We start from the raw sequence: 24700 nt of genomic DNA on the forward strand, positions 1-24700 counted from the left end.
CTGTGTACAGTTGGACCTTTTCCCACATGGGTTTGCCCTGTGACCTCACTGCCTTGTATGTTTTCCCCCCAGCTCTAGCTGATCTGTAGGTTCCCCCAGGCCCTTGGAATGAGGAATGTCCACCTGGAGAGGATGCCACAGGAGAGGGGAATCCTGCCCAAGAGAGAAAGCTGGACAAAAGATGGTCAAACCTCCTTTAATCTTGTACACTTTGCCCCTGACCTTCCAGGATGCCTCTTGGGAGCAAAGCAAGCACTCGGGAGATGCTCAGTGATTTGAAGTTGCCTGGCTGCCCTTGAATGGCTCTTGGATGCCTCTCTGTGGGATCTCTAGGGGAGCTTAGAAATCAAGAACACAGATTTGATGTTGGTCCTGGTTCCGCCACTTGCTTATACTGTGAGCTTGGGCAAATGACTTCATCTGCCTGAGCTTTGGTTTTGTCACCTGTGAAATGAGGATAAAATTTCCCAACTCCTGGGTGTGCTATGAGAGGGAAACTATATGACCCGTGGGAGCAGAGGGCTGCATGTAGGTGGCACTCAGTAAGGAGCAGCATCCATGATGCAGTGGTCTTCCTGAGAGTTGCTTCATGGCTGAGGAGCCTTGATGAGATAAACAGCCAAGCAGGATGACACAGAGCAGGCAGGGGCCTTTGGGAGTTGGGCTGTGGGCTGAGCACCAGGAAGAGCCACAAAGTCTGCCTCCATCACTGAGGATAAAGACCATATCTTGTCGACTTTGCACCCCCAGCATTGAGCACAGGGGCCTGGAACAAAGGAGGTCCTCATCAAAGATTAGCTGATTAAGATGGCAACCGCCTTCTTGGGGTGGAGGAAAGGTGGTTTTCCATTGGACTCTCAAGTAATTAGCTCATCTTGAGTGGAAGGATGGAGCTCGTCAGACATCACTGAGCACCAGCAATGAGCCTAGTTCCATGCTGGGTATCGGGGGTGGTCACAAAGTGTTTTAGGCAGTCTCCACTCTCGTGGAGCTCCCTGCCTGGTGAGGGAGGAAAGATAAACAGTCAGCCATCAAGAATCTCAGGCTGAGAAAGGACCATCCATTAGATCATCCAGTCCAAGTGCTAACCAATGCCCCAAATTCTGGATGCCACACCTGGCCTGCCTCTGCTTACACAACTCCAGTGATGGGGAACTCAGTCTGTTCCAAGGTGGGATTGTTCTTGCTTTTGCCTGGCAATCTTCTACTCACGCTTCTAGGCCCAGTTTATATGTCACCCTCATTTTGAGCAGTCCTCACTATTAAAACAAACATGCTTCCTCTAAGGGTAAGACATGGATCCCACCCAACTCCTACCCTTCAGATCCACATGAAATGGTCACATTCCCCTTCCATGTCACAGATCACAGTAATCACTGGCTGAGCTGCTACTCCTCCAGCCAAGCATCCCATTTCTCCAGCTGTTTCACATTGGCCTCCTTGGAGTTCTATGAGCAGGAGTGGGCTCACCTTCTCTGTGCAGAGGTCCACACACTTGTCCACGGACATGTTGGGCATAGCAGCCGTCACGGGCAAGGCCAGGGAGAGGTTGTCAGGCCTGCGGAAGCAGCCTCGGAAAACTGCACTTCCATCTAGAGAGCCAGAGGGAAAGGGAGTAGTCAGGTGTAGGCTGGGAGAACTACGTTTTGAAGGAAGTGCTTATAAACTGAAGCCCAGAGAAGGCGAGAGTCTTGCAAAGGCCACACAGTGGAGACTCATGAGCTAGAAAACTCAACCCCAGCATCTCTGTCAACAACCCACGTCACTGAGATGTTCTTGCCAGGCCACACAATTCCCTTTTCTTCATCACTGTTCCTATGTCTCACTTCCTTATTCTTGGTTGTGGCAACTCCCCATTCAGGGACATGATAGATGCCACGGAAAATTTCTGTGATCCCATTGGGAGAGGGCTGGGCATTTGAGGACAGAGGGAAGCAAAAGATCCAGGGCTTTCCTGCTCCTCCTCAAGCGCCTGGGTGCTCCCCTCCCTCCCATCATCCTGGGCTTTAGTGGGAAAACCTTGGGCCTCAGGAGTTTGCCCACCCAGTGCTACAAGAGACTGATTTGTCAGAAGGATTCCCTTTAAGATAACTTAATTTGGAAACTTCTCAGTCATGCACTAGAAAATTTGGAGGCCATTGCTGTCTGTTCAACAGAAGCCATCCTCAAAACAATACTCAGAGACATTGTCTTAAGCTGGGTTTACTAGAAGCACAACTTAAGACAGTGTTTTATTGAGGGCATGTTCTCGGGAGAAGAGCAGGGGAAGCAGAACAGGGCAGAGGAAGTAAGCATGTGACCTTGGCCGGGACCCACCTTCAGCCTGGAGGGTAAACTGCACCACAGAGTTGGTCCCACTTTAAGGAAAGGGACAGATGAACCTTGGTGCTGTGTGCCCCCTCCCCAAAGTCTGTCAGTTATTGGCCATGGGACACAACTTCCTGGGAGAGGCTGTTGGGCCCACGGTCATTTTTCAGGCAAGGGGGCAGATGTGAGCCATTGGTGGTAAAGAGGATTTGAGTGGGGGCCCTTTGCATCCACTACAGATGTACACAAAGATTTATCAATAAGGAGGCTCACTGCAGCATTTATTTAAATTAGCACATGAATGACTGGAAGCAACCTCACTGGCCAACAATGAAGAATTGGACAAATAAAGTATGGAATGACAACACAATGGGATACTATGCCCTATCAAAAACAATGATATTAAAGGTTACTTTAGAGATGAAGATATGTTTGAGATAGAAAGGATTTATAGCTTAAATAAAAGCTAAGAATATGAAACTCCACATAATATAAAATAGCAATTTTGCACACCAATTATCTCTCAATATAAATCTCTAGAGGCACATATACCAAAATGTTCACAACCATGGTTATCTCTGAATAGTGGGTGTGGTGGTTAGGTTTTGTGTCAATCTGGTGAGGCTACGGTGCCCAGTTGTTTGATCAGACATTGGTCCAGGTGTTGCTGTGAAGGTTTTCTGTGGATGGAATTAACATCTACAGGTAGTTGACTTAAAGGAGACCTAGAAGAGATTCCCCTCTAAAATGCGGTGGGCAGCATCTAACCAGTTGATGGGATAAGAGGAAAACAAAAACGTTTTCCAGAGAAGGAATTCAGCCTATTGATACCAGGCTTGCCTACCTCCACAACTGCATGAGCCAGTTTCTTAAGTAAATCTCTTAATTAATATATACCCATATAGCCTATTGGTTCTGTTTCTCTGGAGAACTCTGACTGATAGAATAGGCAATTTTTATTTCCACCTTTTGGTAAAATTCTTTTCTGTTTTGAAAGTGTACATGAATTTTTAATGTAATAAAGACAAATTTAAAAAATGGCCCTTGTCAAATTTATCTAAAGGACTGCGATGCTCATTTTAAATTGGGTTCCACTTTTCTCAAATTTGAATTGTATATACTTTTCTAACCATAGGTTTTTTATTTTTGGCCACCCCAGAGCATATGGAGTTCCCAAGCCAGGGATCAGATCTGAGCAACAGTTGCAACCTATGTCACAGCAGAGGCAATGCCAGATCCTTAACCCACTGTGCTTGGTCGGGGATTGAGCCTGAGTCATAGCACTCCAGAGGCAGTGCCCATACTGTTATGCCACAGCGGGAACTCCTAGAAGCACAGTTTTCACATAAAACAAAGAACATTGTTGATGCAGTGAATCTAAGTCAGGAGCCTAAAAAGTAGGTGCCATTTATTGAGTAGGTACTATGTGTAATCCACTCTTCTGAGAACTTTGCAAATATCATCGCATTTTATCTCTTTGGGAACTTTGCAGGGTCCATAGTAAACCCTTATTTTATGGATGAGAGTAACAGGGCTTAGAGAGAGGAGGTTACATGATGATACTAAGGACCCAAGTGGCAAAAAACATACTAAGGATTATCTCAGAAACACAATGTTAACCCTTGGGGGAAAGTGAAGCAAGTTGCAAAAATCATCTATCTCCATCTATGTCTGTATCTGGGTCTACCTATTGTGTAAAACCACTTTTTCTTTAGCATATACATATGTATCTATATTTAAGTGCAAAGAAAAGGCTATGAAATTACTCTCTGGGAAGAAGGATGGTGGAGGAGAGGGAGGGAGTCTAGGAATTATAATTTTAAATTTCAGCTGTCAAAGGCACTCTAGTGATTATTTCTACCACCTGGCACCCAGTAGCCTGAAGTTGTTCATTGTGGCGGCAAATCTAACAAGCTGAGAAGACATCTGGAATTGGGTTAAATGGCTAATTTCTGGAGCATGCCTCAGGCTCACACCATCCAATGCCATCTCCTCCAGTTTCCCCATCTCTCAGTCCAGGCTGGTGGGAGAGGCAGCAGCCATGCTGGTGCGTGCTGTGGTCCCGGCCTCATTTTCCTCACATGTAAATGACAGGGAGGGGAGTTAGACTAGCAGATTCCCTTCTGTATAGGGCTGTTATCCACCTTCCAAATGAGGAATTGTCACACCTCAAATGCCACTAGTGTCCTATGAAGGAACAACACAGGACTGTTTCCCATCCCATGGCCCAGTGTGCACAGAGGGGAGCCCCATTTCATCAATCACCCTGAGGAAGGTTTAATGAAGATCAGAGAATGTGCTGTACAAGGTGAGGATGGGGAGGGAGTTGGGTATCTGAGCTAAAGATTTTCAGCAATGAGGTGGGAAGCCGGAAGCAGTGTGGACAAACCCTTGCTTAACCAGAAAACTGGTTAACAAATCAGGTCCCAGTGCAAAGAGATGCTGGTTTTCTCTCAGAAAGGACTTGCCTTCTCTCTTTAAACTCCACTAGTGTTTAATGGAGCCCCCATTGATGCACCAGCCATGAGCAATAGATGCCACAGATGCTTCTCATTTACAGATGAGACAACCGAGGCTCAAGGAGACTCTCTGGCTTCCAGGGTCACAAAGATATCAAAGGACAGAGTGAGGTCAAAGCCAGGTTGCTCTGTCTCTCAAGCCCATGCTCCTTCCAATAATAATAATCTACTATGATGATTAATTATATGCTCATATGGCAATATCATTGTTATTACAGCCACCATATATGGGTCGCTTGCTATCAGCTGAGAACAAGGCTGAACTGTTCACACACATGGTTTCATTGAACCGTTACATCACCATGGTGGTATAAGGATCCCCATTTTACAGATGGAGAAGCTCAAGGCTCAGACACAAGTCACTCAACTTACAAGAGGCAGGGCTGAGACTAGAATTGGAGATCTTTCCACCCTTGATCTTACTGAATGCTCTCTGTGTGCCAGACATGGTATAAACACTTGATATACCTTGTCCTTCTAATCCCTACAAAGTAGGTCTCATTCTTCTCATCATACAGAAGGGGAAACAGGCTCACAGGGGGTTGTGAACTGCCCAAGGCCACACAGCTGACAAGTAGCATTATCTGGATTCCAACCTGGGAACATCTGAGCTCCCAGTCCTCACACTCTCTGGGCTGTCCCTCTTTAAGAAACCACCCCCAGGCCCTGAGCATTTTTAAAACACTGTGACATTTATTTTCCCTCCCCTGCCCTTCACAGTCATTTCACTTTGACCATTAATCATTCCCAAAGTCTGGGCCTTCACTCTGGGGTCTCTTGATACTAAATTCTGATTCTCTTTAAGTACCCAAAAATACTAGACCTTGACCCTAAGAACTGAATCTCCAGAGCCATATTCAAATTGTTAACCTGCCTCTTCCCCACCGGGACCCTATTCGAAGGCCCATCATAAAATCCCCCTGGGTCACAGCTGGGGCTGGGAGGGTTGCCACTGGCAATGGTTTGGGGGTTGAAGACAAGGGCAGCTCCTTTGGAACTAGGTAGTCCTGTGTACACTGTAGGGGTGCAAAGCCCATCACCTCTTATCTTCTATGGTGGTTTCCTCCTGGAGCTCCTCCCACCACCCTGAGGGGTCTGAGATCCTCAACCCAGGACTGTGCAGGGGAAAACAGAGTTGTATCAGAAGGGGTTGGGGGTTTGGGGGCACATGTGGGCATGAGAGCATCAGTGGGGCAGGAGGGACAGACCATGAGGGTAGCTTGGCCTTGTTGTAGTGAGGGTGTGTCTTGGAAGTGGGACATGTGTGTACAGTATGTGTGACAGGAAGGCAGTGTGTGTCTGTCTGTGAGTGTGTGTGTGAGACTGGGTTTGGTCATGATAGGAATACAGATCTACCTGTTTGGGTGTGTAGATGCTGAGTGCTGAGACTCTAAATGTGGCCCCGCGGCCCTGGTTCATCCCAGTGCATTTGGGTCTGCCCATGTGGGAGTCTAGGACCCTGTGTGAGCAGATGTGTCCACTCGCCTGACAGTGGGCATGACTGTGGCTATATAGTTGTGCGTCGAACCTCTACGGGATGAGCCTTACCAAGGGGAGGAGACATAATCCTGTGTGCTTTCTCTGGGTTGCCTGGCAACCACTTACCAGAGAGGAGGTCTCCCCCTCTTTTACCAAAAGATGAGGCTGGGCCTCAGCAGGCCTCCCATGGACTAGCCCAGTGTCACTAGGGGTAGGCATTTCCCAACAACCCCTTAACAACTAGCACCCAGGTTTGAACAAAATGTTTGTTTCCCTAGTGCAAGGCTGCTTCATGTCTGAGCCATAGGAGAGAATGTAACAGGAGGGGTGGGTCCTTCTGCTGGAGTCCAGCCCAGACTGAATCTTTTCCCAGGACACTAAGAGCATGGAGACCTCACACCTGGAGCCCACAGCCAGGGGCACTGCTGGCATCAGTCCAGTCCTTTGTATCACAGAAGACCTTGCATATGGGTTCTCTGCACAGGAGTGTGTGTTTCTGACCATGGCCATGGAGAGCTGGAGTGTACCCATGATGGTCTTTGGGATTGCCTGTTGTTAGGGGTCACCCTCGCATCCTCTTGTAGACATGACCTTGAGTAACTGAGGGTACTGGGGCATCAGGCAGGGTCCTGTGAGCCCACAGACTTTTCATCTAGGCCTCCTGGGCCAAATGTTTTGCTCCTCTATCACCCCCAGCTGGGTGCTTGTCTCTTGGGCCATATCAGCACACATCTCCAGATGGCCTGGAGGGGGCTCAGCTCTCGGCTGGGGGTGGGGGTGGGGGCTCCAGAAGAGGCCATCTGGCCTGGTACCACAGTAGAAGGCCATGGAACTTCCCAGGATCAACAGACTCTGGATGAGCTGGCCTGGCCCAGGGGCAGCAGACCAGTGGTTCAGAGACACAAGTTCTAATCCTGACTATCCTTCTCCTCACTGAAAGGCAGTGTCTTCACCTGTCAAATGGGCAGCTCTCCTCTACACAGTGCACCCAGGCAGCTCCACCCTTCCTCACTGACCCTGGCATGGTTCCTCTCATTTTGGAGCCTCAGTGTTTCCATCTCTAAAATGGGGCATAAACATTGGGTGGATGATTCAGAGACGGACATGGATGAGACTTGTGAGTACACCAGAAGGGGCAGACAAAGCTCTGTCTCCCTGGAGGAAGTTGAATTCCTACCAAATGATTTTTTTTTTTTTTTTTTTTTTTTTTTTTTTTTGCCTTCCCGGATGCCAGGGGGCCAGACTGCAAGAGTGGGAAAAGGAAGAAAGACTCTGTAAGCCCAGCTCTGCTGAGACAGGTCTCCCTTTGACATTTAAGCATCTGCTAATGAGTCCCTGACCCTCCCAGCTTAGAAGGCTGAACTGAGCGGAATGCTCTGAATACCAAGTAAGGAGAGGTTTTCAGAGGCCTTAAAGGGCCAGAGAAGAATCAGAAGCTGCTGCTGCTGGGAGTCTCTCTTTGGTCAAGCAAGGTGTGCCCTGGGGTGGGGGTAGGGAGGGGAAGAGGTTTGGGAAGTTAGTTCCCAGAGCACGTAACCTGATGGATACGGGCCTTCCTACAGTCTTGCCCTCTCTGCTTTTGGGCTTTGTGATGTCCAGTGGAAAAGTCAGACTCCAAGGGATCTGGGGAGCACTCTGGAGGCCAACTCTCTCTGCAGGGTGCTCTCCACTCTGGCTTGGTGATTGGAACCCTGAGAATACACAGTGGCCAAAACATTGGATCCTCCTGCTACCCTCATTTCCTCCACCTGTAAAATGGGTCACTGGTTCTCCCAACCAGTGGTGAGAGGCTCTGTTGTCTTTTGTGTCTAAAAACAGAAGAGAAGCAGCCAGCCTGGGTCCCTTGACATTCCTAACACTCTCTTGTGATAAAAAAGAATTTTGGATTTCCATAGCAATAGGTGAATGTCTTCTTGTTTGCAAAAAGCTCTAGTGCCCAGTAGAAAGGGCATTGGTTTTAAATTCAGACAGACCTGGGTCAGCATCTTAGCTGTGTGTCCTTAGAGAGGTATCTTCACTTCCTGAACCTTGTTTTCCCCATCTGTAAATGGGGACCATTATCTCTACCCTGCACAGTTGGGATGGAAGTCAATGTGATAGCGTTTATAGTGCCTGAGACCTATCAGGATTCAGTCAATGTCTCTTTGCTCCTTCTCCATAGCTCATTAATGATATGTGAAGGGTGGCTAGATCCTATGTAGATGACACTATCAGTGCCCTATTAATACACTCTGGTAGGAGTTCCTGTCGTGGCTCAGTGGTTAACGAATCTGACTAGGAACCATGAGGTTGTGGGTTCGATCCCTGCCCTTGCTCAGTGGCTTAAGGATCCGGCATTGCCGTGATCTATGGTGTAGGTTGCAGACGCGGCTCGGTTCCCATGTTGCTGTGGCTCTGGCATAGGCTGGTGGCTATAGCTCTGATTCAACCCCTAGCCCGGGAACCTCCATATATGCCGTGGGAGCAGCCCAAGAAATGGAAAAAAGACCAAAAAAAAAAAAAATACACTCCAGTACTCACCATCCCAGTATAGGCTGAGAGTGACCTACCGTAAACACCTAAGGCATGTGAAGGACAGGCTGCACCTGCCAGGGTTGATCTTCCTAGGAGCCAGCCTCAGCCAGTGATGGATGATAAACACTGCAGCTTCCCGCCCCTCTACCAGGACATCTCTGAAGCACACTCTCCTCCATCCCCCATGGTTCCCCAGTGGGATTAAGTGACCGCTGACCTTAGCAGTGACCTGTGTTGTAAAGGGCTTGTATTGATTTCTCTGTCCTGTCCCACCTCTCCACCCCCCTGGAGGGGCATCCCAGGGTTGCCTCTCATGTAAACCAAAGCTCACATCCTTGTCTCTGGGGGAACCCAACTTATAGCATCTTGGATTTTGAGCATTCTTAATTCACAAGGGAAATCCTGCACAGAGTTCAGAACCACTTCTTGTCCCAGCTTGTGGTCTGTGAGAGTGGCACCCCCTGGAGTTGTGTAGTATAAAACCCATGGACAATAGCAGCAACCCTCAGCAGTGTCTTCCCAAAAACCAACTCTTGCTGAAGAACAGCCACAAAAGTAGTAATAACAGCTGTTTACTGTACATAATTAGTGCTAAGTGTGTAACACATATCATACCTCAATTAATCCTCTCAATAATCCATGAGGTAGACAACACTATTATCTTGTTCTCTAGGTGACGATCCTAGGACTTAACAAGATTTGATCACTTTTCCAGCTCGTACAGGTAGTGGGGGCTTTGACCCCAATCTTATTTGATATCACATCCTAGTTTCCCACCTCTCTGCTATTCTGTAGGAGGCTTTCCAAGTTCTAATATGTTGGGGCTCCAGAGACCCCATGCCAGCCACCTGAATTTCCCAGAAGCTCTCTCAGGCCCCTCATCAGGGATCCAAGGATCACAAAAGCCCGTGCCCCACATTCTGATAATGTCAGCTCTTCATTGCCAGGCCAGCTGGGATGGTGCATGACCTCAGTAGCAGGGGTTTTTACTAGCAAGAGGCAAGCAGACCAACTGTTCGTCAACTCTCTTTACTGGGGGCAGGTGAAGAACAGGCTGGAACCAGCTGCAAGTATTTGTAAAGTCCATCATCTCTTTATTCTGGGGCTTCACAAAAATGAGGTAAATGCCACCAGGCATCAGCTTAAAGGCAGACGTGGAAGAGTTCTCCTTGGTTTGAAAGAGGCCACCGCCCCCCTGGGTAATTAGGCCAAGCTCTACTGCATTAAAGATGCCGGTGAGGAAGAAAGGCAGTGAGCTGGGAGCTGTTAATGGCTACCTATAATCAGAGAAAGATTGAATTACACAAAGAGCCTAACTGTCCATGGAGAATTCAAACCAGCTATTTTTAGGCATCACCAAAGTCTTCTGTGAGCTGTTGGAAATTCCAAATAGCTTGAATTGAGTGCTGCTCAGAGTGATCTGAGGGGTTTTCACTTGGGGAAGGAGGGTGCATCACCACTACTCCATAATAGGCACTGTGCTCTGTGCTTTTTATCTCGCTTGGCAGTCAGAGCAAACTTAAAGGTTGAAATTGTCCCCATTTTACAGATGAGGCACCGTGAGGCTCAGAAAGAATAAGTGGCTTGACCAAAATCAACACAGCAAGTAAGGGAAAGAGGTGGAATAGAAGCAATGTCTGCCTGATTTCAAAGCCTACATTCTCCCACAGTTTCCATGGATTTTGATTCAGGGAGAAGAGCAAACCAGTTCTTCCCCATCAAGATGCAGAAGGTGAAAAACTTTTGATCCTACACAGCAGAACTCAGGAAGACCCATATCAATTATAAAATTCAAGGGTCTCGGGCATATAACAAAGGAAAGGAGAGGCCCAGCAAAGAAGGAGCTAAATATGACCCACCCATCCAGTGTCACTTTCCATGATCATCTGAGGTTCCCCTCAGCAGAAGTGGTTAAAAATGGAGTATCGGTGAGCATAAAGTACAACCACTGCCCCAAACTCCCCTTCTAACCTTCAAATACAAAAAAACCTTCCAGAACTAACAACAGTACAAAAAATTCACTATGTAAGCTGTGAACCATAAGTCAAGATCTATTTTTTTCAGCGATAACTTAAGCTTCGTAATACTTTAACCAAGACAGAAAAGAGAAACACAAGAGGAAAAACTGCTGAGTCCTGGGAGAGGCTGGTCTGCAGTCATGGGCATCATAGGCAGTACTATGGTCAGCACCATGGACAGCCACCCATAGGACAGCTGTGTATAGTCTGTGTAGTTCTAATGAACTTTGAAGCTCAAATCTTGCAAGAATCTTTTAGGCAAATGAAATTTCTTGCAACATCCTATAGACACATACTGTTCTCAAATCACCAGCAGGTCTCTGCCCCTGGGAGGAGAGCTACACTTGCTGACACATTTAGCAAAGTGCTGTGAAAAATGTAATCCAACCAAGGAGGAAGTCCATTCCTCAGTTCTTTTGTAACAAGGGCAAAGAGTCATGTGCCGGAGACTTTGTGTCAAGGAAGAATAGCAGGGTGCCTGTAGACATTTGCTCTCCAACCTTTTAATGCTTGCTACTGTAGGAACAATCCATAACCTCAGAAACACATAGTCTGGCTCCCTATGCAAGGCAGACACCCCAGCAGAATGGTGCTTGGGAGATAATAAGCCTCCTTTGGATCTTTACAATCAAGAGTTCTGTGCCACTGCTCAGGGAAATGCAATCAGGACACAATGTTAATATAAACTAATGATTTTACAAATGGAATCTGGTTTCCACCATACCTGTTTTCTGGAGTGTTTGCTCAATTCCCTGCTCAATGTAACACATGCCAGTGGAATGTAACACATGCCAGTGGAAGCCTTCCCTTTCTGACCTATCTGTATATAAATCAAATCTCAGGAATGGGTAGCCAAGAGTATCACTGGGTCAGAGCAAAGACACTGAAGGTTCTGTATGTATAGAGTCAGGATGCAGGGCAAAAGGAGAGATCAGGAGCCATGGAAGACAGAAGGTAAATTAGATCCAAAGAGTACTTCCAAAAGAGAGGCAATGGATTCAGAATCCAACACAAGAGGTCAAAGTTACTATAGTGAGTTAGCCCTCAAACTAGGAGTCAAAGACCTGGGTTCCAGCCCATTATCCGTTACTAAGAAGCACTATAACCTTGGAAAAGTCACACCTGCCCCTCATCTTCTAAAATTACCTTTGCTCACTCTATTCTCTCTGTCTAGATTTCTCTCCCACTCTTTGGCAATTTGTCTTCAGTCTGGATATCCTCCTTTTTCACACTGGTAAAATTCTATGCCTCTAACAAGACCCTGATCAGTCAGCCCTCCTCCGTGAAGCCTCCCCCAGCACTGTTCAATATACCCACTTCTGCTGTTTGGTTCTTAGTTTCTAAAGCTGTAAAATGGAACATCATCAAGGAAGGCAATTTCAGGGGGTTATTCAAAACATAATATTTGCTGACCCTGGATTTTTGCTCACAGCTAAATACATGACTCTCCCTTTCACCTGGAACTCTCTTTAGGATGATATTCAGCTCAAATGTTGCTCCCGTGGATCTTATATATACAGCCCCCATGCTTGAAGAGATCCCACTGGTCTTGGGTTTGTCTGTCCACTAGATGATGATCTCCCTGAGGGCAGGAACTGTGTTTTATTCCCCATTGTCCTCTCCATGGGCTAATCCACACAAGAGCTCATAAAACATTTTAGTCAATGAACACTCCCCATGCTCTTTTCAAATACTGTGTTGCCAACTGAAAGCCTACCAGGAGTTCCAGTTTGACCAACCATCTATCTTCTTATCCAAGCCACCTCCATTCCCATCCAAGCCACAGTAGCCTTGAGATTAGTAAAGTTTAGATTTCCTTCTGGAGTCTCCAGCAGAAGGCACCCAAGCTTCAAACCTTGTACAGTGATGATTCAGAACAACTGGGGTGGACTTAAAGCATCCTGGGCTCTCTCCTCAGCAGAAATGAATGTATTCTCCGTCTTGGACATAAATACAAAGACTCCTTTCTCAGATGGAACTAAACGCTAGCTTGGGTTATTTTGCCACAGCAGAGGTGGGCAAGCTGAGGGGTAGAGCAGCATTCCTGCCAGCCTTAGGGGTTTCTCACCAGCAACTACCTCACCACCCCTCCCACTGCTACAAGAGCAAAACATACCCTATTGTAACAGAATCTAGTGGTCTTGTGTGTGTTGAGGAGGCTTATATATTTCAACTGATTGAAAAAACTTTGATGGTCCATGTGAATGTTATTATACCAGGTGATCTAAATAGTGTGTGTGTGTGTGTGTGTGTGTGTGTGTGTGTGTGTGTGTGTGTGAGAAAGACAGAGACAGAGAAAGAGATGGACAGAGACAAAGAGCGACAGAGATAGAGAAACAGGACAACGTTCATATTACCCGGCCAATCCGAACATTAACCAAAAGGAGGTCTGGCTAAGCAGCTGATGATAATACACAACCCTATTCTTATTACCTAACTCTGCATCAACCACTAGAATGTTCTAGTGGTAGCAGCTTTCCCTCTAAATACACATGGCGTTAAGGTTATCTCTTCATATAGTCAAAGTCACCATCAAAATAATGTACATATTGGCATAAAGAAATCAGTATTGGGAATGATAAATCTGCCATCAAATTAAAACCTCTTTACACTAATGGCCAAACCAGAAACTTGCTGTGTGGACATAGTCCAGCCTGGATTTCACACACCCTCCCTGCCCTCTGCCAGCTGGACCTTCAGATCTGGATGAACTGAGGTAACGATGGGGAGGTAGATGGTGCTTCCGTTTTTAGAAATCAGCTGCTTTGCAAATTGACAGCACGCTTGACCCTACTGCAGAGCGAAGTTTGAACAGAGCTTCAAAAACATGGGATTTGGAATACAGAACACATTATCAAGTAAACCAGCAATCTTTTTTTTTTTTTTTTTTTTTTTTTTTGTCTTTTTGCATTTTTTAGGGCTGCTCCTGCGGCATATGGACATTCCCAGGCTAGGGGTCGAATCGGAGCTGTAGCTGCCGGCCTATGCCATAGCCACAGCCAAGCCAGATCTGAGCTGTGTCTGTGACCTACACCACAGCTCATGGCAACCCTGGATCCTTAACCCAATGACCAAGGGATCGAACCTGCAACCTCGTGGTTCCTAGTCAGATTTGTTAACCACTGAGCCTCGACGGGATCTCCAGCAATGAATTTTTATAAACAATTATGTCCACATGGAAAAGGCCTTTTTTTTTTTTGCATGCAAACAGGCATTAGGATTCTGCCAAATCCACCTGGGTGTGCAGGCCTATATTCTGGGCAGACCTGATCAGCTCCACTGAGGTCTGAGGCCTTATTATTCAAAGTATGGTCCACGGGCCAGCAGCCTAGTATCACCTGGGAACTCCTTAGAAATGCAGAATTGCACCAGACCTAGTGAATCAGAATCTGCATTTTAACAAGATCTCCTTAGTAGTCACTGGCACATTCAAATTTTAGATTGGGACTTGTGGGTTCCTATTCCTGCCTCAGACTGCATCAGAAGAGTCACACTACAAACCTCAGCCCTCCATCTTTTACCAAGGTTGTTAGCTCCTCTTACAGGTCTGAATGTCACCTCTGAGGTCACAACACTGTGTGATCTTGGGCAGGCTTGCTTAAATTCATTAAGCCTCAGTTTTCTAACTGTAAAATGGAGACGATTAACCATGGTAACTGCTTGAAAGGCTGTAGGAAAGGGAAACAAAATCAGGCATACAGTAGGCTTGGCACAGTGCCCAGCACATAGCAGATTCTTGATAAATAGACATTAACTGCTATTGAATACTCAGAGGGGGCCATGGAAAATATTCACAGAAGAAGGGGTGGCTCCTGTCCTCTCCTATTCATCCCCTTCCTTGCCTCAGTTTGGAAACCAGAGAGTTTTACCAACAAGACTGAAGCCCAGACAAGCGAGGGATAAATTCACTATGGGAGCATTAAAGACATAAGCTCTGGAGTTGATTTAAATCCTCTGCTGCTTGTGTAACATGGAGCCTCAGTCTCTTCAGCTGTAAAACGGGAGTAGGTGAATAAGAGCATGATTCATAAGCAGACCCATACAGGGCATTTAGAAAATGATGAAGTGTTTGCTCTTGTCATCATCATCACCATCATTAGAGACAAACTGCTTTCATAAAATCAGGAAGGAGAGGCTAGCTCAGGCTTTAGCTGTTTGTTAAGCAGGAAAACAGGTGAGAATGAGGGGAGTGGCTGGAGGCAAGGCTGGGGCAGGATGGTGGCTGCCTTGGAGGGTGGCCCAGGGCTTGCGAGTGGCAGGAGCCACGGAGGTGCAAGAGGGCGAGGGGCAGAGAAGGGCAGGGGCTGACTCACGTACACCTGCGGGCCGACTCCTGGGCCAGCTGCAGCCGGTAGACCGAGAGGCGATTGGCGCCACCACACACGCTGCCCCGCTCGCCCTTGCAGTCCATGTCACACTCCGCCTCGCTCACGTTCGTCGCCTGGATCTTGTGGCCGCAGTAGCACTCGGCACCGAACTCCAGCCCAGCGTACAGGTAACCCCTGGGAGAGGCTGCTGTCAGGCCAGGGCACCTGCCACCATGGAAACCCCGGGGACAGGAAGATTCACCCAGAAAGGAGGACTGGAGGATGGGAGGGCTATGGGGACCAGGAGGTCCCAGGGAAAACAGACAGATGATGGAAGGTAGGGGTAACAGAGAGACCCAGGGACAGAGGAGACATCAGGGGACAGGAGGCCCATCCAGCTTGGAAAGCTGGCTCACAGTGTCTTCCAGGAGACAAGGAGACCCCAGGGAAATGAGGAGACTGAGTAGGAGTCTCTTTATTTCCCCGAAAGGGGGTATAGGGGAGACCTTGAGGGGAACAAGGAAGACTTTGTGGTTGGGGAGACCTAAGATGATCTGGGGGACAGGGCTGCTCTAAGGATGGAGACCTGGGCTGAGAATAAGGAGACTTTGTAGCATCAGGGAGGCTGAGGGTTAGAAAGTGTTGGGGGTGGGTTGGGCAGGAAGCCAAGAAGGAGAGGTCCCCGGGGCACAGGGAGACTCAGGGAAGGGACAAGATCCCAAGGAACAGCTGCTTCCCTCCCTGCCTGACATCTTACACCCCTATACACTTACCCACATAGACACACCAAGTCACATTCACATCTACCTACATACACCTTTAGCACCTGGCACACCTGACACACACACCCCTCCAGTCCTGTGGTCCCCCGCCCCACCCCACTCTCTTGCTCTTCCCTGTCTAGAGTCAGGAGCCAATCACATCTGCAGAGTCCAGAGCCTTTATTCCAAGAAACATTCCCCAGGAATGATGCCTCTATGGCCCCAGGGAGGAGCCGGACCCAGGGGAGGAGGCAGGGACTCTCGCAGCTCTTTGGAAGATGGCAAAACCAAGGTCACATATCCAGCCAAGTTAAAAATTCCTTTCCTTAAAACAGAACAAAACAAAAAAATCCAGGCACTGCAAGGTTTTCATTTTTTTTTTTTTCATGGCTATGGAATCATTTCCTAAAAAGGACTCTCAGTTAAGACCCATTGTGTAAACAGATGAAAAGGGAATTGCCTGCTCTGGCTCGAGGAGTGGGTATGAAGTAGTGGGAGGGAAGGGAAGAGTAGGACAGCCCCTGCTTGGCCCTCTTGCCCACGGCAGCTTCTGAGCCATTTTCCACAATTGTGAAGGCTCCTGGGGGAGCAGCCTGCAAAATACTGGTCATGAAAGGCAGGACCAATGGGAGGTGTCAGCTCACGCCTTCACTGGACTTTTGCAGGCTAGTTGGAGAGGCAGACCCATCCAGACTCGTGTCTCCAAACACCCCTGTTACTCAGGATGGCATGTGATCATATGGTCACCTTAGCAGACACAGTAAAACAGTTTAAAACTAACTGGCATCTTGGAGCTGGGCCAGCCTCCTTCTTCCACCTGTCTGTCTCTGTTTCTCTCTCTCAAGTCTTGGTCCTCAGGCGCCCCTGGAGCCTGTCTCATATAATTGGACCCACTGATAGGAGGAATACTGGGCAGCAGGAGTTTCTACAGTTTCCAAACTGGGTGTAAAAATCAGAGCAGTTGTGCTCCAGCCATAGTCCCAGGACCAGCAGTATCACTTGGGGACTTGTTCAAAATGCAGATTTTCGGGACCCACCCCAAACCCGCCAAATCAAGAAGTCGGGTGGGGCCCAGCAATTTGTTTTGAAAGATTCCAGGTGATGCTGACATGCACCTCCAGAGCTCACAGACTAGATGGAGAGACAAGCATGTCATCAGAAAAGGCCAGCACAGTGACATGAGGGTTGAGATGGGAGAAATTACAGACTGTGGAAATGCAGAAGAGGCCCCCAACCTGACTGGGGTGTCAGAGGAGGCTTCTTAGAGGAGGTAACAGTCAAGGTGAACTTCAGAGGATGAGTGAGATCAATGGGCATAATATTTGGTTCAGCAAATTTCTTCTGGTTGCCTGCATGTGCTTCCAGATAGATGCAGAGATGAGTCAGCCCTAGCTTTGCCCCCAAGGGGCTCCACAGTCGGTTGGGGGAGACAGAAGCATGAACAAGCTTGGGCCATAGAATAGCAATGGCTTATTTGGTCTGTGCCAGGCACTGTTCTCAAATATTTACTCTGCAAACATTAACTTTTCAACTCCTGCAAGACCCCTCTGAGGGCATGGACTCCGAAATTCAGCTCTGTCTCCCCACAGTTCAATAAATAAATTAATGAATCAGTATCATCAAGAGCTTGGAGTCCTTCCCACACTAGAGGTGGTCCTGGGCTCAGGACGTCAGTGGTGGACTGTTCCCAAAGCTGATTATAAGAGGACAGTGTTTCCTAATCAGGGACAGAGGGGAGAGTCCCTTGGCCACCCACGTGCTCATTTCCACTCCAGCCATGCAGAGTGAGGTCCTTCAGAGGACAAGCTGAGGTCCTTCAGAGCTTGTGACCTCCAGAGGCAGCTGGCTAGAGTCTGCAGGTGAGCATGTAGAAGTCTCTCATAAGCCTCCATGGGTCAAGGGACCCACGGCACAGGGAAGGGAAAGATCAGCTCACTCCATGGTGCATGTAGGACAGCAGTGCTCGTTGCCAGGGCTGGACCAAGGGTCCTGTCCCCATTCTCCAGTCCTTTGGGGCCTCACCCACTCTTGGAAAGCCAGCTCCCCCCAAAGTGCATGTTCTAATCAAGAACATCATTTTCTTCTTCGTCCAGAAAACTGTCTGGACAAGCAAGTGTTTCTCCCTGGGAGAGAAACAAATAGTTTCTTGGCTAGGAAACCATTAAATATTCCTGATACCCAGGCTTCCACCTCACCCTTCCCATGGACATCTCACAAGCCTCATGCTCATGGACTCACACTTTCATAAACACAAACACCCACTTGTGCTTTCCCACAATTTTGGACACTTGCAGACCTATCCACAGAGATTCCTGCACTCACACCTAATATTATTTAAAGATAATTATGTATTGGCATTAAGCCCATAAACATATCCAGCTAACCCTGCACCATGTACACCGCAAACTCTCTCCTAGGAATAGTCTCACACAACTGTACAATCACAAAGTTCCACAGACCAACTCCCAGCTCACGTGCAAGCATGTATGCAGGCAGGCACACACATACACACACACAATCCTTGTATCACCCTTTCTTTGTAGTCACACGCTTGTCCTCCATCACGCCCTCTCATGGAAAAGGAAAGACCACCACAGGTAGGATCCTAAGAAGTAAAGGGTCTGAATGCATGAAGCCTGGGACATCGGGGCCCTACCGTTCTGCACAGTTGTCTTGGCAACGGAAGATGGTCATCTTTTTGTAGTCGAAAAAGGACACACCTCGAAGGGCCCGGCTCTGGGTGTCATCCAGGTAGCAGCCGATGTACTTAGCTTTGGGAAGATGAGAGAAGTCAGATTTGGGGGGTAGGGACAAAGCTGAAAGGGTTTCAGGAATAACCAGTGTGCCTCTGGCTGTGTGGCCTTATTGACATTTTGGTACCAGTTCCTTTCTCTGAGCAGTAAAGCAGAAACAAGAGAGACTGAAACTCACGTGCACTTGCAGAACCTGATCTAGAAGGGCAATGGAGTCCCATGGGTGAGGCTGTGGTCCCTGGAGGTCAACAGACAGGAAGAAGGGACCCTTCCATGGCTAGGGTAATGGTCACAGCCCTGGGCTCTACTGGTGACAACTGGTCATCCAGGAACCCAAGCCAATATCATTCCCTAAGCACCAAGAAGATGAGCCCCGTATTAAAACAACTTTAAAGAGCTTGATAGTTGACAGCTTGTCATCATTTCTACAAGATGCCTTAAGATGTTATTTTTCCTTGGAAGGAACATGGGATTTGAAGATCTCAAGATCTAGGTCTCCATCTCAATCCAGTTACATTCTAGTGATGACCTAGAGCATTTGGGCCAGTTAATCTCACTGAGGCTGAGTTTTCTTCATAGTGGGGATGAAACTATCAGCCTGATGAGGTTAAAATGGACTTACTTGTATGACTGCTTCTACCATAATATCAGGCACAAAGTTAAGGTGAGTGGAATAAGAATCCAGCATTCATGGTGCTATCTAAGTGCTTTACAGTTTGTCCACCTTGTGGGCCAAAGTGAGTATTTTCATCCAAAAGGAAAATTTCAATTACATAAAATAACCATCCAATTATAAATCATTCACTTAGTTTTCTCAAAGTAGTAAATGTACATCATATACTTCCTGTACTTCATGGTAAATAGTGAATGAAGATGGTACTTTACAGTTTATAAAATCTTTTCCCATGTGATTTTACAATTACTTATTATTAAAATGAACATGCGTTTTGCTAAGTGTTTTATTCATATTGTCTCAGTGAATCCTTAGAATGACCCTATGAGGTAAGTATTAACCTTCCTATTCAATATAGAAGAGGAAACTGAGGCCCAGAGAGGCTAGGTCACCTGCCCAAGGAAACACAGCTTATACCTGTGGAGCTAGGACTAGACCCAGACAGTCTGTCTGCAGAGCCCATGTTCTGAACCACTGCTTGCTTCTCTTTAAATCTGGAGATCTCTGCAATGACCCCTGGCGTGCTGAAACTCTTTGTTTGTTTGTTTGTTTTTGAGGGCCACACCTGCAGCATATGGAAGTTCCCAGGCTTGAGGTTGAATCAGAGCTGCAGCTGCTGGCCTACACCACAGCCACGGCAATGTGGGATCTGAGTCGCATCTTTGACCTGCGGTGCATGCAGCAACACTGGATCTTTAACCCACTGAGTGAGGCCAGGGATCACTGCCTCATGGATACTAGTCGGGTTCATAACCTGCTGAGCCACAATGGGAACTCCTGGCATGCTGAAACTCTTTGAGGATGGAACAGAGGCCCAGAAAGGTTATGTGACCTGACCGAGACCTGAAACTAATTGGTGGCAGAACAAAGATTTAAATCTAGGTCTATGGGACTTCAAGCCAGTGCTCTTTCACTCTTGCACTTGGAAGTAACTGGGGCTGGACTGGGGACCCAATCAGCCCTTTGAAATGTATGGCCCTCATAGGAATAATTGAGGAAAATACTATATGCCACTTGATCTCGTTCATGGCCAGGCTGCTGTCTATTTAAACTGAGGGCTTCTCACCGCCCTCACTTGTGGTGGAGAGCAGGGTCCAGGAGAGGTTGCAGGATCATTGTGTCCCTCAATGCCGCCCTGGTAAGTGCAGAATTTGTCAGCCTCACTGGAGACGTGTCTCAACCTTGATCACCTTGAATTTCTTTCATAAGACAGAGGTGATTTGGTCAACTAAGAACAGTCCATCTTTAAAAAAAAAAAACAACACTGTCTCCCTAGAGCAGGCATATCAGACAGTGACAATTCTGGAAAAGCCACATCTTGTCACTGTGCTCGTTCAACAACATACGTCCCTCCTGTCACAGATGGAACCACGGCCCTGGGGCATGGATGCTGTTTACAACTAGGCTGGGAGAGAGAACTTCCGAAGGCCATGTTGGAGAGGGCTTCACACCAATTTTAGCTCAATAGTTCCCCAGAGACAGAGTGTCTGAGGAGGGGCAGGAGGAGGAAAAAAAAGAGAGGGAGGAGAGAGGGAGCGAGAGGGGAAGGTGGGAGGAAGGTTGTTTATTTTGACAGCATGAGGTCATTGTCATCAGATCAAAAGCTGTGTGTGTGCATAGGAGAGAGAGAGAGAAAGCAAGGACTATGTATTGAGCACCTACTATGTGCCATGCTGCATTTTTAAAAGTTCAATCCTCATACTCTTCTAATTAACCCATTTTATAGACAAGCGGACTGATGTTAATGACTATCAGCCTGCTTTCTAAGTGAATCTTTGGGAGTTTCTGCTGCTCAGCAGGTTAAGAACCCAATGTGGTCTCTGAGGATGTGGACTCAATTCCTGGCCTTGCTCAGTGGGTTAAGGATCAGGCATCACCCCAGCTGCAGCACAGTTTGCAGATGTGGCTCAGATCTGGTGCAGGCCCACAGCTACAGCTCTGATTTGACCCCTAGCCAGGTGTGGCTGTAAAAAAGAAAAAAAAAAAAGTGAGTCTTTGTTTTGGCACATGGTATATGTTCTGACTGGTAACCACTCATGTTATTCCATGTTACCCATTTCTAAGCAGCATTTGAAGCTAGGTAATCTGCCTATGTTCCTATAGCTTGGAAGTGTCTCACTTAAAATTTAAGCCCAGGTCTGTACTCCAAACATTTTACATTTGGGGAAGTTACATTTCCATTTGGCCCACAGACTTCAGGCAGGATCACAAGGAGCCACACTGAATCCTGATGAAGAGGAATGTGCATGCCCCAGAAATGCTGGGCTTGGAGCTGGATGTATTATGGCCTTGGGTAATCTCACCTTAGGGTGAGGGTAAGTACATTTGGCTATATGTAGGGTAGTGGATTGTGTCAGATGAGATTTTTATTATCAAATTAATAGGAGTGAGAATGTATGTATATGTGTCCACTGTGGGGTAAAGGGGTGGATTGTAATGGTACTGTTCACACCTTCAAAGCACCCCTCTTCCCATTTTTCTGTTAACAGACCTCACCAACCTGCTCTGACCACAGGGACACACTGACCATAGAAGAGGCAATGTTGTATCTGCTGCCAGCCAGTGACTGATCGCTCCAGGGAAGGGCATGTGACCCATTCTTTGGATTCTTATAGATTAAAGCTGGGAGAAAGACATCTGTTTCCCTTGTTCTGACACTGGCATTATCTAAGCCCAGAGCTACCAATAGCCACAGTTCCTGGCACTAAAGTTAGTTTGCATAGGAGAACCAAGTCAGAGGCAAGAAGAGATGAGAGTTAGGAAGAGAAAGGTACAAATCATTCATTTGAAAATCTAGCCCCTTATGTAGTTTAGTGACAAGATACAATATACTTTCTTCTTTAGCTTCAGCTGATTTAAGACAAGATTTTGTCCCTTGCCATCAAAGGTGAGCTGACTAAAATGCTGATTGTTGCATTAAGTTGCTTGAGTCCACCCAGCTGTGCGGGTCTAGGCTACATCTATGTAGGATGTCCTTTCCCACGTACCACATTCAGTCTCAACTTGGAGAAGGGCTTCTCCATCCTCCCAGAGAGACCTTCCCAGAGGGATAATGGGAAAGGAGGTCTTTTGGGAGAAGAGCTGATATTTGACCATAGGTCCATCCGCCGTCAAACCTGGGCTTTAAAATTCTCTACCATTCCTTCCCTAACCCTCTTACCAGGCCAGACATCAGGCTGAGATGTCCCATACAAGAGGTGCTCAAAGACTTGCTGGGTGAAGAGATGCCCTAGTATTTCCTCATCTGTCAACAGGAGGGGAAAAAAGCTACGTGGTTCCTTCACAGATGCTCTGGAGAAGCAAGAACATGTTACACACTATGGCCTGATGGATGGCCTGACATCTTTGGGTCAGGAAATGGATATTGAGTCTGTTTCCTCCTTGTCCTGGGCAAGAGCTGGTGACTCTTTCCCCATTGACCCTTCACTACAGGCTGTGGTCAACACAACCATGGTCCCTGTTCCAGCAGTTTCATCACCCTACCAGCAATGAGCTCATCAGTGGGGTTCCAGTCTAACCCACTTTAGCTCTTTACCAAGGGACCCACCTCAAGTTCTGCTGCGGTGGCAGAATCTCCCAGAGATGAGGGTTAGGTCAGATATGTAAAAGAGGGACAAAAATCACAGGCCACCTGATGGTGGATTAATGGTCAAGTTCACATAATCTATCAGCTCTGCAGCCACCTGAATATTGCTGAAATGGCAAAGCCTCATCTCAGCCTGACTATGTATCTCAAGCGCAGAAACCAGTGAGAGATGAGCCCAGGAGAGCACAGGCATCTGGAAAAGAGCCCTCCTGTGTTTTTTCTCCTTTCCCTTCTTTTTTTTTTTTTTTTTGCTTCAATTAATCTTCCTTTTTAAGAAATTCTGCTCTCTTCAATAAAGGTACTTTGTTAAAAGAATAGTTTAAACATATGCTAATTTGTATTCCTCTTATTTACTGCTTATGAACAGATGCACAGACAGGAGCATTACAGAGCCCTACAAGAACAGTTTTGGAGTCAAACAGATCTGGGTTCTAATCCTGACACTGTCGTAGCCTTACAGTATTACTCAAGCTCCTGCCTGAAAAGTGGGAATAAAAAATAAGGGTGTTATGAGTTGAATGGTGTTCCCTGCAAGAAAAGATATTTGAAGTCCTAAGCCCAGTACACTTCAGAATGTGACCTCATTTGGAAATAGGCTCCTTGCTGATGTAATTAGTTATGAGGTGATACTGGAGTAGGTGAGCCCCAATCCAATGTGACTAGTGTCCTTATTAGAAGATGGCTTTCTGAAGACACAGAGACACAAGGAGAAGGCCACGTGAAAACAGAGGCAATGTAGTGGTTAAGGTTCAGGTGTAGGATTCAAACCACCTGGGTTCAAATACTAGCTTACCCCCTCTTCCAGCTGGATAATCCCAGGCAGGTTACTTAACCTCTCTGTGCCTCTTTTTCCTCCCTGTAAGTGCAGTTAATAACAGTATCTACTTCTCTGGGTTACTATGAAGATTATGTGATGTAATAGATGCAAAGTGTTTAGAGTGGTACCTGGCATTTAGAGACCACACAATCGATTTATCTTATATAATCATCACAGCAGTCATCTGAAGTTAAGTACCTTTCATCCCCCAAAGGTAACTGAGACTCAGAGAGCTGAAGTGACTTGCTCAAAGCTGTACGGCCAGCAAGCTGCAGAAGTGGGATTTGAAACCTTATTTGGGTGCTCAGAGCACAGGTTCCCACAAGCCTGGGGAGGTTGAAGGACCTAGCAAGGTGACAGGCAATTGTAGGTGCCAGCTCTACCCAGAAAGTAGGACTTTCAGCCCTGTCCCAGGCCAGCCTGAGAGCAGCTTCACCCTCACCTCCTGCCCCTGTGATAGGCTCTAAAATCTTTACAGCTTAAATCCTGCATCACTGCACCAAGCAGAGCCCTTGCAAACTTCTGAGAAAAAACAAAGGTATTTAGCATCAGGTCAGAGAAGCATCTCGTTTTTATTAGCGTTAATCTAATATGTTGTTTTTCCTCGATGAACTCTGAATGAGTTAATCAAGGACAAGCTGGATTTGTGTTTTCTTAATAACGCTGCCTGATTCCAGAGCTGCCTGCTGAGAGCTGTGGGCTCCAGGCTTCTTTCTTATTTCCTCTTCCATCTCTATTTACATTTTATAAAATATATAAGGTTTTTAGGGTTGGGAGGATAGCATGGCCAGATGAACAGACATCAGCGGACACTGGGAGGCAGTCATAGAGCCAAGCATCCAGGCCAGATGGGTCTGATTTGAACTTATCAGCCATGCGGCCTTGGGAAAGTGCCTTCACTTCTTCAAGCTTCAGTTTCCACATCAGTTAATTGAGCATAGGATTCACATTCCTTGTTTAAGTCCA

The 24700-nt window shown here is 47.0% G+C and overlaps 1 protein-coding gene across 7 annotated transcripts in view; it reads right to left on the minus strand.

The window, feature by feature from the left end:
- WSCD2 (WSC domain containing 2) overlaps positions 1 to 24700 on the minus strand; it is a 101466-nt gene that overhangs the window by 24964 nt on the left and 51802 nt on the right. For 6 of the 7 annotated variants that reach the window (XR_002338358.1, XR_002338359.1, XR_002338357.1 and 3 more), the window contains exons 3-5: positions 18562 to 18676; positions 15155 to 15339; positions 1471 to 1592 (exon numbers count right to left, since the gene is read on the minus strand). Coding sequence is in view for 3 of the 7 variants with exons in the window: in XM_021072411.1 (XP_020928070.1) it covers positions 1471 to 1592; positions 15155 to 15339; positions 18562 to 18676 (422 nt within the window). In the remaining 4 variants the exon portion in view is untranslated. The remainder of the gene's footprint in view (positions 1 to 1470; positions 1593 to 15154; positions 15340 to 18561; positions 18677 to 24700) is intronic. The other variant, XM_021072413.1, reaches the window with a different exon arrangement.

Source organism: Sus scrofa, chromosome 14 (genome assembly GCF_000003025.6).
Source record: "Sus scrofa isolate TJ Tabasco breed Duroc chromosome 14, Sscrofa11.1, whole genome shotgun sequence".
NCBI classification, from domain to species: Eukaryota; Metazoa; Chordata; class Mammalia; order Artiodactyla; family Suidae; genus Sus; species Sus scrofa.